Below are 13,632 nucleotides of genomic sequence, written 5' to 3' on the forward strand. Positions count from 1 at the left end.
TAATGTGAGCCTCTGAACCTTTATCACTTAAGCCAAGTGAGTTGGCTTTTCATGTTTCTTGAAGCTGGAAGCATTCTGATATTTGCAGAAGTAACAGTGTGGTAGCAATGGAGATGACTCCAAGTCCCTTTCTCTGGACTATACTCTATAAAGGTGAAGTTCTGAGCTCCAGACTCTGGCTTTTGGTTTTCACAGAGAAACAAAACTTCAGGAGCAGCCAGCTGGGGATGTAGTAGGGCAAAGACCTGGGGTTCAAGCTCCAGTGTCAGAAAAACAAACTGGTGGTAGTGATGGGAGTAATTTTGTATAATATATTTGGAGCAGAACCTTCTCACTGAAAACCCTGAGCTGAAACTAGATGTTTCTACTGTGGCTTGAATGTGTCCACAAATGTCACATGTTGGAAACAGTCCCTGATGGCATTTGAAGGTGATTTGTGTTAAGGTCACCAGGGTGGGGGCCCCGTGATGAGACTGGTAGCTTTATGAGGATAGGAAGAAACCGGAATTCAATTCTACACACACACACACACACACACACACACACACACACACACACACACACAACCATGGTGCACACCAGTAAGCTCAGCACTCTGGGAGGCTGAGGCAGGAGGATCCAGTTTAAGTAACTCAGTGACCTAGGGAGACCCTGTCTCAAAATAAAAAATAAAAAGGACCAGGATGTTTGAGTAGCTCAGGGGGAAGGTTCTGGGTTCAATCCCCAGTACCAGTGAGAAAGGAAAAGCCCTGAGCTGACCCGTGCTCGGTCTCACTGTGGCAGGAGGTATAGCTAGAAGAGCAGTCACCAGCGCCATGTGCTTGTTTTAAAAACTATGCTCACTGGAAAAACTGGGTGTGGTGGTGCACGGCTGTAATCCCAGCACTCGGAAGGCTGAGGCAGGAGGATTGCCATGAGTTTGAGGCCAGCCTGGGCTACATAGCAAGACCCTGTTTTAAAAAAAACAAACAACAACAACAAAAAAAAACTGTATTCTTAATAAATTACCAAGTCCTAGGGATTTTTTTTTAATAGCAAAAGAAAAAGGAATAAAATAATCAGCCCTCCTGAATGGCTGCGGCCATGTTGTAGAGGTGACTGCAGGAATCACGTCACTATGAATATTAACCAGCAGGCTGGGTGATTCAGACACTGGACCCAAAGCCAGGGGGTGGTAACAAGCATATGTGATGGCTCTTGAGACTAAGGTCTTCCGTGGGAGTTTTCTTTACAACCCCCAGGCCCACACCATCCATCACCTCACCTTGTGAAAGCTGCCTGATCCTTCACTTAGGGAGTCATTTATTTATTTAAGTTTTTTGGAGACAGGGTGTTGCCATGTATTCAGGCTTGCCTTGAACTATGAAGGCCAGGTTGGCTTCAAACTCATGCAGATCCTCCTGCCTCAGCCTCCTCTGCTGGGATTACAGGTGTATGCCATCACGCCTGGTTCACTTTTGAGTTTAGCTCTTTCATTATTATCTCAGTTTGTACTAATTTGTTAACCCTGCCCCCTCTTCCCCATAAGGAAGAGGAATACTGATGTTATTATGGCCTGACCCATGGCTGGACTGAACAGCCAGCCTCTGAATGCTCTGTGCCCTTGGAGGAGCTGCCCAGTACCAGTCTGGGCTCAGTCAGTACACTTGTCTTGGTCTCCTTTCTTCCTCAGAAGGAAGTGTGACCTGACTCAGGAATGGACAACAGAGGGACACAGGCCTTGCGGCCTGCTCCTCGCTGAGGCCTTGCTTGGCCCAGTTCCTGCCATGGTACCTGGCCATAGTGAGGAACTGTTTAACTCCATGTCTTGGTGCCTGGAGGGGGGCGTTGGGAACAGTGGCTGTGATTTGAAGAGAAGAGATTCCTGGTTTCCCCAGCCCAGATACCTCCAACGCTGTCCAGATCTACCTGGTGTCTTCCCAGCTCCTGTGTTTTCTTACTTTTTGGTACTGGGGATCGAACGGAGGACCTTGCACTTGTAAGGCGGCTGGTGGAACCAGAACCAAATCCCCAGCTCTCCTGTTTCCTTTCTGCTGTGAGTTGCCATTGCCTTTGTGTGTTCACCCAGACACTCCTGGTGACGTAGACATTGGCGAAGTCTCGTCAGAGACACAGCCAGGCCCTTGCCATCCGCAGTGCCTCAGCCCAGTCTAGAATGTTCTGGAAACATTCATGGCTGCTAGAGCTAAACGTCTTGCAGGGCAGGGTGTAGTGATTCAGATCTACAGGTAGGCAGAGAGAAGAAATCATTACTGCTTTTTGGCCCCAGGTGAGCAAAGAAAGACAATGACAGGTGATTGTGTATTTTGTTTAATACTCGCATTGTTTCTATAGCGCAGTTATAGCAATCTTTAAATTTACTTTTCATTACAAATATTTGTCAAGTTTTGTTTCAGAAACGTTTTTCCTACTCTCTTGCACATGCACCCAGACACACTACAAAAAATTCATTCATAACACAGTAAGGGCAAACGTTACTCATGTAAACATCTTCCATTAATTCCCCATAATTAAAAAAGAAACCATAGAATTATAGATATCGAATAAGGCTCATAGTTTAGCTCAAATTCCACAAAAGACCAAGGATGCTTGTTGACTCTGTCAGGGTTTGCTTTTGGCTGCAATGAATGCCGAAAGTGGACCCCTGCCTTCTGCTCGCGAAACGTGACCTCTCAACCCAAGAAATGCATTTCAGGATAAAAAGAGAACACAGAAAACCCAGGAGGAAAAACTTTTGTGGTAGGGAGCTCAGAATCATGGACATCACTTTCTTATATGATAAGCAGTCATTCCGTAGTCCCTGTAGTTTCTCCATACGCGAATCCAGATTAATCCTAGTGTTACCCAAAACGTAACCGAGTGGATGGGTTAAGATACATCGGCGTGTGTTCATATTGCTAGTATACACAGTGAAAACCTGCCATCATATTCGTCATTTCATCATATCCAGGACCAAAGTGAAAAAACAGAACAACTCACTCAAGTCAACTATTATTAGAAAGGACCCCCCACCCCCAGGAACACAGTCAGGAGAGTCGGGAGGTGTGTCAGGGACGCGACGGTGTGCGGATGACTTCAGGCTGTGTCCAGTCACAGGCAGAGGCGCAGGGGCTCTGTGACCGAGGACGTCTCACTCTCTGGTTGGAAGTTTTGGGCCGAGGTGCGGGGTCGTCCAGAGCGGAGACCGGACGTGTGCTGAGGGCGGCCCGGGCCAGCAGCTGCTCCTCCTTCCCCCTCTGGAGGCGGAGGGCGGAGGGCGGCGGGCAGAGGCGGCTGGCAAGACCGTGAAGTCCCCCCAAGGCTGGATTCCCACTCCACCGAGGGCAGCCTCCCTACCGCGTGGCCGGCAGGGGGGTGGCAGGTGATGGCGGCCGGGGACCTGGCTCCGAGGCTCACGGCCAAGTCTGGCTTCGGATTCTGCAGCCCTGCCAGGGAATTGTGCTCCGGATAACTGCACCGGTCTCGCGCGTCTCGGATCCACTCCCAGGCCCCGGCCCGCAGGGAGATCGCGAAAGGCAAGCGCGCCTCCCTTAGCACCGAGCTGACTACCAGGAAGCGGCTGAGGCACTCGGGAAGCCTACGGCTCTCTCCACCGGGATCGCCACCAGTCAGAGGGACTTGTAGGCTTTGATTTTAAAAATCAAAATTGATCTGCATTGTATCTCAATAGACTCAGAGAATTCTCAGCAAAGACTTCTTGTGATGTGTTTAAATAGCACTGGAGTAATTTGACTTCATTTAAATATATTCATTCTACCATGAAAATATTTCATACAAACATCTATTTACATACAAACACATTAAAATTTGCGAAAAGGATTTCCACCCCTGTGGTTGTATGGCTTGAAATAGTCTGATTGCTCTGAATATGTATGCACACAATTTGGCCAAAGAAAACTTGGAAAATTTAGTACAATTAAATGAAAAAAAAAAAAAACAAAACCCAAAACAAAACGAAACCTGACATCAAGGCTTCAAATTCCTGAAGGGGAGAAAAATCCAAGGGCGGGGGATCTATCCAGGTTTACCTGAAGTAGATGCAAATTGAATATATTTTGTGAACCTTTGATCTGTGGCAAATAAACATTATAACTATCCATCTTGCAACATAGTTTCGCTTGTTTTTCTGAAACAAAATATGTCTGGATTCTAAATCAGGACTCAAGACAAACTGGAGGCAACTGAAAAAAGAACTCCATCTCTACTTTCTTTGAAGATTTTAAATGCATCTTGCAGTAAGTGGTTTATAGTTTTTTTTTTTTTAATGAGAGTTACTAAAAGTGCCACATACTGTGTCACTAAGACAACCCTTGATTCACTGTTCACAATGCAATTTTGTTTTAGTTTTTGTGCTGCTGGAGTTCAAACCAAGGGCCTCATGCATTCGGGGTGAGCGCCCTGGCTCAGTGCAATTTAATCGCCACAACTCAACGTCCCAGGTGGTTACATTTGGCCAAGTTGGCTTTTCTGGTTTCTTGGTGATAAGGAAATAGTTTCTCAAGTGTGGTGAACTCCGGAGGACAAAGAGTTTTAACTCTTGTCCTGGATGGGTTCAAACAGGTCTTGAAAAACGAATTTCCTTTTTGGTTGCTCAGGGAGCCCAGGGATGAAGCAGGTTAAAATAAGAATAGGTACTACAAGACCCAAGTCCTCCTCACCTGTTACCTTTTAACTCGTCACTCCTTTGTGTCAGAAATTCAGTCCCTTCAGTTGTTCTGTGAGTCCCTATGAAAGCCCATCTGGGGACGTGCTTTTGCTGTTTAGTTCCTATTCCTACGTCTAACACAAGGTAATATCTCATCATAGAAAAGATGCTAAGGAGAGATCTAGGCATGCAGGGGTGGGGCTGGGACAGCTCTGTAGGAGCCCGCTGGGGCCGCGACGTCGCACGCACACCCAGGTGCTGGCTTTTCCAGGCACAGCATAAAGTCATCCGTTTATTCCCCACCACTGGGAATCTGCCACATTTGATTATGGTTGTCATGCTGTCGACCCGGTGCCACTGCCCAGCTGAAGGGGGTGACAGTCACTCACTCTGGGACAAACTGAGCACCTGTCCGATTGTACATCTGGGGACACCCCCCACCTGTCACAGTTTACAGAGCGGTCTCTTTCTACAGGATAGAAGCGATCCTATCCTGGTGCCTTTTGATCCAGATACTCCGCTGAGTTCCTTCTGTGGGAGATCTTTCTGGAAGCCCTGGCAACTTCCTTTCCCGGGCAGATGATCCCCTGAAGCTTTCAGCCAGGGATCTGACCGCCCCTCAGCTCCAGAGTGCAAAGTCGGGGCGGGGGCTCCCGGAAGCCTGGCCTTGGAAGCAGGCGAGGGTGGCACAGTCAGGGCCCGGAGGGCTGCCTCGGCCTGGAAGCTGGGAGCAGCCCAGATCGATGCAGCACTTTCCTCAGAAAGCCTGTAAGAGCAGCGTGCAGCCGAGGAAACGGCGCGCTCCCCTCTGCCTGGCTCGTTCTCTTCCCAGCTCCCAGCAGGCCCTCTCCACCTTCTGCTGCCACAGGGAAGGCTTTGTCTTCCACGGCCCAACTGACACAGGTGACAGGGCGCTGCCAACAGCTGAAGCACAGAGCAAACGCTACTCTCAGAGCTTCCGGCCCTCGTGTGCAGGTGGCGAGAAGACAAAAGCCCGGGCTGTGGTGAGGGTGCCATGAAAACCCCCGAATCTCAGAACTCATTCAGAGCAGTCCCAGCGGTGTCACGACCTGGTACGCTAAACTAAAAACAGGCGTTTTCTCCTTATTCTGGAGTTGTGATTCTACGTGGCTTGCAATACAGCTGAAATGCTACCTGTGCTGCTGCTCTTAGACTACGCAGCTGTGAATGTTTAGCTTACAATGCTCTAGCACAGGTAAGTACTTTGAAATTATGACGAGGAAGAGTGTCAGCATTAAGGTTTGATTTGTACCTAGTGATCAGTATGTTCACCTTTATGGTCTTGATTTAAAAGAAATTTTTGCCTTCTGCATTAGAGTTCAAGTTCACTATTTTGACTTTTGAATTCAATGCACTGCGGGCGCCGCAAGCTGGACTGTACTAGCTTATGTACATTTAAAGTGTATCCAAGGAGGAAAACTACTAGCACTATTGAAGATATTGCAAAATTGCCACAGTTACAGCTGAGGAATACTACTTTTCCTCTCTTTCTTAAGGTATATATTACAACTCTTCCATAACTTAATGCAGACAAAGGAAATTCATTTCTTCTCACATAGGAAAGCAAAGATACCTTTGTTTACATGCGAGAATAATAGTTCTACAATAATATGTCGGCCCTACGAGCCAGTACTTTATCTTAGGATGTAATAATGAAATGAGCTAGAAAGAAGCAGAGAGGCCTCACAGCACCACAGATGGAGAATCTGTGGGGAGGTTTTCTCTCCTACAAGATACCTCGGGAACAGGATCGACAAAATGACTCAAAAGTGGATTTCTGTTCACTGAGGAAAAAACAAAGCCATTCTATTGCAAGATACAGATCAAAGGTTAAAAGGCAAATTATACTAAGAGAATAAAGATGTAGTAGTTCCTCTACCCCGAGATGGCCCATATGCAAGTGTGATAGCCCAGTTTGCATTGGCCACAGGAAAAACATCATGGAAATACCACCGATGAAAAATGACGGAAAAGCCCGTTTCCCTTTTTCAGTCTGTCATTTGGCATCTCTGAGTGCGGTACAGATTTAGATGCGAACCACCAGAGAGCATCGTGCTGTCTGTGTCCAGGGCTCAACAACACCTCCCGGCAGGCCGTGGTTGCAAGGCTAGCTAATTGTACATCCGGTACGAGGGACGCAGTCAGACCTGTTAGTACGCGAGCAGGTGAGAGGAAGTGATGTCACAGCACGAGCAGTCCCTGGTTGTCCCGTTGGCGGGTGAATGGAGTGCATAGATCCGAGTTTCCCTTCCAGCTGTCTGGAGCCCTGGCCAGGCTTTTCACTTCTGCTGGGCGGCCTGGAAGGCTTTCAGCTCCAGCAGGTACCACTCGGGGGCTTCGGGCGCATTCTTCCCCGGGGGGCTGTGGTCATAGCCATAGGCAACGGTGAGCTCCTCGTCAGCCTCCACAGCTCTCAGGGTGCGGATGCTTTTGATGGGCCCAAAACGGGGGTGGACAAACCTGGACATCAAGGTGACAAAGTCATCCCTGGGCCAGACCAGCAGTCTATAGAGGAGAAGGCCAGCAAGAGGCCGGATTGCCTGTGTGGGCGCAGGTCCGTTAGCACCACTCACTGGGAGCTGGGTGGCCCGGATCCACTGGGCCGGGCCCTCTACACTCGGGCAACTCAGGGTCGTTTGAAAAGCAGTGCTGCTTTTTTGGGGGGTGGGTGGGGCAGCATTGGGGATTGAACCCAGGTCTTTCCCTAGCCTTTTCAAATTCTGAGACCAGGATCTTGTTAAGTTGCTAAGTTGCCCAGGCTCCTCCTGCCTCAGCCTCCCAGAGCGCTGCGATCACAGATGTGCACCACCACACGTCACATGCCCTGTCTTCCTCTTTGAGCATATGAGGTACTCTGTGCTTATAAAGCAGCATCAGGATCAACAACAAAACCTGTGCTTAGTGAGAAACTAGATCCCGTGTAGCCATTGTCACTTGGCCTCAGGGAGGTGACACCAGTCTGCTTTTGGGATTATATGACAGAGCCTTGTGGATTTCTAACAGCAAAAAACTGCCATCCACCCTCACTGTGTAGAGGAAGCATTATTTTTCAGCAGAAAAGATGAGGGCACCCTGCCGATCTGCTTCGTTCAGGCTCCTGGGGAAGCACCGGGGGAGGGAGGCCGGGTCTGGGCACAGGACCCGAGAGCAGCTTCCTGCAGCCATGGAGGGAGACTGCAGGCAGTGCACTGGCCAGAAAGGAGCCCATGTTTTCATGCACGCCTAGCCAAATCCTTCTAGTTCATTTACACACACATGTGGGATGAGGGGTGGGCGTGGCACCAGAGGGGGAGGTCATGGTGTACACATGTGAACATGTGTGGCCACATGAACACACACGCGTGCACACGTCTGTCAGCACGCACACGTGTGTAAGTGCACAGCATTGTCAGACTGTGCCCATAGAAAAGGAGAGGCCTAGACCAGGGATTTGGGAATTCCTTGTTAAAATTGCGATTCTGTCTTTGAATCCAAAGGTTTCATCGCGATTTCCATTCCATTATTTCCATACAGAGAAACAGTGCTCTTGACATGGAGCTCTGCTAACCTTCTGATCCTGTGCCAATTCCGGCCTACGGCATCTTCTGTCCTCTCTTACATCCATGCTCCTGCTCATCATGATTATTTTCAGAGAGGAGATGGCGGGCAGATTGAAAATAAAGGAACTTCGCTTGCAGCGTGGAGGCGGGGGGGCGGGGGGGAGGCGCAGCGGTGAAGCACCAGCCTCTCTCCTGGCCCAGGACAGGGTGAAAGCCTCGGCCTCGTGGGTCCCGGGGCATTGGACCGAGGCACCAGAGCGACCTCGGGTGCAGCTCAAAAGCATGAATGGCTGAAGGGAGTGTGGTTTCATTTAGTTTAAAAGGTACAGAACAACACCAGTGTTTTGTTTGTTTTGGTACCGGGGATTTGCGCTTGCGAGGCAGGCAGAACCACTGAGCTAAATCCCCAGCCCTAAAATGTACAGACCAGCACCAGTGTTTGAGAAACAAGCAAATGCCATGAATTGGCATATAACTTTTAATTTTGGTTATTAGTTGAGTAGTTTTCTCATCGCCCCAAACAACTAAGAATTGGTCAGCTAAGGTCTGGGCTTGCAAAACAATTACAAAGCAACAACAGAATCAAAAATCAAAGCCTGAAGAGCAGAGGCCTGAGAACCTCTCTTCTCTCCTTGCGCTTGCTTCCTTTTGGTGAGTGAGGAAAGTCGAGTGCTTGCACTGAGACCACAGAATGGCTCCTTTTAAAGGAGGCCAGTGCAGGGTCCCAAGTTCAATCCCTGGTACCCAAAAAAAAAAAAAAACCCCAAGGAAGCCAAGCAGTATTTCCCACGATTTGCTCCGAGAGAGAGTGGGTGGAACCTGGGGACGCCCTGTCATTAACAACAGCTCGCTTTTACTTCCTTCCATGACACGGGGCCTCTGCCATCTCTCCCCACCCTTTAGGCAGGAGTGGGAGCTCCAGCAGCTGTTCTTAGCTGCCAAGGAGAGTGAGTTGCTGGCAGAACGACTTTGAAGAGTCCCACGGAAGCAAGAGGGGGCACCCAAAGGATGGCTCCTCTCTGTCTCACCAAGTGGGGTGACTGGGCCCTACAGGAGAGCGACACGGAGCTCTCTCCCACTCGGGCCGGTGGAGAAGTGGGAAGCTTGCGCACTCTGGCCAAGCTAAGCGATGATAAGACGGGATAAGTGCCCAATTATATCCTCTGGAACCAGAGTTGGAGACGCTGGGCTTTGGGAAGAAGAGACTCCAGGGGCGCAGGAAAACTACTAAAGTATTTGTAGGGCAGCGGTGTAGAAGACACAGCGCACAGGAGAGAGGGAAAGAGGCACAGGGCTGGGTGTTACAAACCAACGCATCTACAAGAGTACGTTCTGGGCGAGTGTGGTGGTGCATTCCCAGAATCACAGCACTCTGGGAGGCTGAGGCGGGAGGACTACAAGTTCAAGCCCAGCCTGGGCAACTCAAGTGACCTAGGGGAACTAAGTGGAAGTTTTTAAAAGGGGCTGGAGATGTAGCTCAGTGGAAAAGCCCTGGGTTCAATCCCCAGTACTCTAAAGCCAAACAAACTCACAAAACATAACAAAGAAAAAAAAAAACAAACAAACCTCAAAACCTTGTAGGTGCCAGAGCTCAAAAGTATATTTTATATCTCACTTAGCTTGGTCCCCAACCCATCAGTGTAAGAGGCGGGGCTTTGGGAAGGGGCTGGACAGGAGAGCTCTAACCCCCTCAGTTAATAGCTCTTTGGAAACGGGATTAAGTGGATGTGGCCGGTCCTGCAGAGTGTGGCTTTGAAGGTACATTTTGTCTCCAGGCTCCTCCTGGCTCCCTAATCTCTGCTTCCTGGCTGCCCGGAAGTGAGAAGCTCTCCTTGCCACCCGCTTCTGCCTCCGTGATGTTTCCACTTCACCACAGGCCTAAGAGCAATGGAGTCAGCTGACTATGGACTGAAAGCTTGAAGTTATGAGCTAAAATAAATTCTCCTCCTTTAAGTTGTTTTCTTAAGTACTTTTCTCAAGCAATGAAAAAAAAATGACAAAAACCTTGCTTTGTTTCTTTCAGTACTGGGAATCAAACCCAGACCTCATTTACACTAACCAGTTTCTCTAGCACTGAGCTACACCCCTAGCCCCAGTGCTCCCTGTAATTAAGGAAACTAAAAGGCATCAGCGGCAACAGTAAATCAGCAGCGACTTAACTACTTCATTGCCTTTCCACTCTCTGAAGCACATTCAAGGGCCTTAGTTTGCCAAGGCCCGGAGGGGCGAGGGGGCTGTGCAGATTTTGAGTTTTAAGTTGAAAGCCAGAGCCCCAAGGCAGAAACCCTTCAATTACTCCGGGGAGCAGCCTTTATCCCGGGCTTAGGGACACCTCTCACCTGCCCCCCTCAGTCCCAGTGCCAGGGCACCCGTGTCCTACTCACATGTCGTAGATGCAGTTGGGGGTGAAGCAGTGGTTCGCCTTGTGTCCCAAGGAGGCACAGTACTTGGACACGTGGTTGTAGGGTTCAGGCACATCAATGACTGTGTCCTCGTCCAGGGACAGGGTGTTCCCATTCAGGGCCCAGTCCCTGTTGTCCACCTGCAAGGAAGGAGAGGAGGCTCTGGAGGTCGCTCAAAAGCTCCGAGGAGACCAGAGTCACTCACGGGTCCTTAAACTCTGTGGTTTGAGCACCCCGGCCATGAAAGAGACCCAAGATTCCCCCCACACAGGAAAGCCACAGGCAGACAGCTCTACTTCCTGTTGATTGATTTTTTCCTTAAATAGGAAAAAGGAATTTGGTCCCTTCTAAAAACACACAAAAAGAGGTGAGCTAATTTGAATTAAAAGTAGATGAGGGCCAGGGATATCGCTCAGGGGCACAGTGCCTGCCTGGCAAGTATGAGGCCCTGCGTTCGATTCCCAGACAACTAAAGGAGGTGAAGCTGGGTGTGGCAGTGCACACCTGTCATCCCAGTATTCTGGGAGGCTCAGGCAGGAGGATTGCCAGTTGGAGCCTAAAGTTGGCTAACTTGGCGAGATCCTGTCTTAAATAAAAAAAATTAAAGGAGGGCTGGAGAAGTAGCTCAGTGTGAAGGCTTGGGTTCAGTCCCCTGTGCTGCACACAATACCACTGTCAACAAAACAGGTCAGAGCAAAGGCCCGAAGCCGACCCTTTTACTTGGGGTGGGCGTCAGTGACCCCCAGTGGTCCCCGCCCAGGGTGCTGTCCTGACAGGACACAGTCCACAGCACCAGCAAGCGGGCTCCACAGCCCCAGGTCTGAAGGGGCCAGCGGAACACACACTTGGGACAGAAAGATCACGTTTCCAGACAAACCTGTTTGCAACTCTCCCACCCGCACATCTCATCTGTTCGTGTGTGGTCACGCAACAGGAGTGCACTAGGTGGTCACCCCGCGCCAGGCACTGCAAAGCTGTATGTGCAGGGGTGTTTGAGAGATGGTTACACTCGGGTCCCATCCTGAAGACGTCTCCTTTCTCAATATTCCAAAATCCCCAAAACATAAGCAAGCCCCTGACCCCCAATCTCCAGCCCCAAGTGTTTCAGACAGGAAATTCTCCATCAGTGAAAGAGTGTCGTCGTCAGGAAGCCTCCCTTTCTTGCTGACTGTGCTGAGCTTTGTGGAGTGCGGACAGAGGGCTGCCAGGCCACAGGACTTTGCTGTCCTTCGTCCAGGAACCGCTCTGTGTGTGTGGCAATAGACCGCATCACCGTATCTCTCCCCTAACCTTTCCACAGCAGTGACAAAGCGGGGCCATTCATTCAGCCACAAGCCTAAGTCTTACACACTTACTAAAAAGTGAGCCAAAGAGGCCTCTCGCTTGCAGTGCTAAAAGCTTCAAACTTTTGTCCTTAGGAAGATGCTTAAGGATTAATCCCAAGTCAGATAAATAAACAAGCAAAAACCTTATAGGAAGTTCTGGAAATACATTCTGGACTGTGTCTAAAAGGCCAGTAGTGATTCAACTCTATTTTTTTTTTTTTGTTACCGGGAATCGAACTCGGATCTTTGCGCTTTTGAGGCAGGCAGCAGAACCACTGCGCTAAATCCCTGGCCTAATTTCTTTCTTTTTTTTTGGTACCGGGGATCGAACTCAGGTCCTTGTGCTTGCAAGGAAGGCACCGGAACCACTGAGCTAAATCCCCAGCCCCTTAATTTCTTATTGTTAATTTTTTTGGCTCTAGAAATCTTCCTAACAAGACAAAAGAGCTGGGCATGGTGGCACACGCCTGTAATCCCAGCACTCAGGATGCAGAGGCAGGAGGATCACTTCGAGTTTGAGGCCAGCAGGGGCTACATAGTGAGTTCAGGCCCAACCTGAATTACAAAGGGAGACCCTGCCTCAAAAAAATAAAAACAAGGGCCTGGAATTTAGCTCCGTGGTTCTGTGGCCTGCCTCACAAGTGCAAGGACCCAAGTTCTATCCCCGGTACCAAAAACAAAACAAAACAAAAAACCCCAAACAAGACATGTGGCTTTTGCACCAACGGAAGTAGGGAAACTTCCTATAATGCACCTGGTCCCCGGTTGTTAATTAGCTATGGACAACCTGATCGGGCCTCAGCTTCTCATAGTAGGTGCTGTCTGGTAGCCAGCAGTCCCCGTCTCATGGATGCACTGGCCCACTTTGGGTGAGGTAGACGTGGAACCCGAAAGGGAGCTTGTTTGAAACCAGTCACACATGTTTTCATTGCTTCAACACTCACCTCCTGGTGTGTAATTCGGACTCCATTGTAAAAAGACACAACAGTGTTAGGTTCCATCGCCACCTTGGAAAACAGTCCTTCCCCAGCGTTGGGAATGAGAGACTCGGAAACATACACCCTAAGTGGAAAAAGGCCAAGCAAGGACTTTTCAGTGGGACACGTCTTTCTTTACACCAACCACCAAAATACTATACTTTTTTCCCATATCAAATGTTACTAATAATCCAACAAAGAAGGAAGGGAGGAAGAAGTCAAACTATACTATTTTAGCATAGGAAATGGAAGAAATGGTAGGGTTTTTTGGGGGGGCGGGTACCGGGGATCAAACTCGGGACCTTGTGCTTTCGAGGCAGGCAGTGAAACCACTGAGCTAAATCCCTGGCCCAAGAAATGGTAGTTTTGTGTCTTAAGAGAGGTGTTCAGAAATGATTCTCTAATAAGGAGATGATCGTTATAGTATATTCATAAAGCTACTTAGTAGTCGACTTTTTTTGGTAGAAGTTTATAGCTAATGATAACTCTAGTCTTACTGGACAGGCAAAACCCTTTCCAAAAGTTAAAGCCACACCTACATCTGTCAATGTCCGACAGGAAGGGAAGGCTGCTTTTGTTAAACCCCTACATGAATCTTTTACATGAATAAGTGGCGAGCAAGAAGATACAGCCAACAAATACTTCCTAACAGAAGGCTAATAAAGGTCCCAAGGCTCAAATCTGTCTTTGGCTTTTTTTTTTTTTTTTTTGGTTCCGGGAATC

The 13,632-nt window shown here is 49.0% G+C and overlaps 1 protein-coding gene across 5 annotated transcripts in view; it reads right to left on the minus strand.

The window, feature by feature from the left end:
- Positions 1–13,632, minus strand: part of Setd7 (SET domain containing 7, histone lysine methyltransferase) — a 54,470-nt gene that overhangs the window by 11,291 nt on the left and 29,547 nt on the right. For 3 of the 5 annotated variants that reach the window (XM_033760043.1, XM_033760041.1, XM_033760042.1), the window contains exons 6-7: positions 12,877–12,994; positions 10,590–10,747 (exon numbers count right to left, since the gene is read on the minus strand). In XM_033760043.1, coding sequence (XP_033615934.1) covers positions 10,590–10,747; positions 12,877–12,994 — 276 coding nt within the window. The other 2 variants (XM_010636303.3, XM_010636307.3) reach the window with 2 other exon arrangements.

The sequence above is a fragment of the Fukomys damarensis genome, unplaced genomic scaffold, assembly GCF_012274545.1.
Source record: "Fukomys damarensis isolate Sample0158 unplaced genomic scaffold, DMR_v1.0_HiC HiC_scaffold_38, whole genome shotgun sequence".
NCBI classification, from domain to species: domain Eukaryota; kingdom Metazoa; phylum Chordata; class Mammalia; order Rodentia; family Bathyergidae; genus Fukomys; species Fukomys damarensis.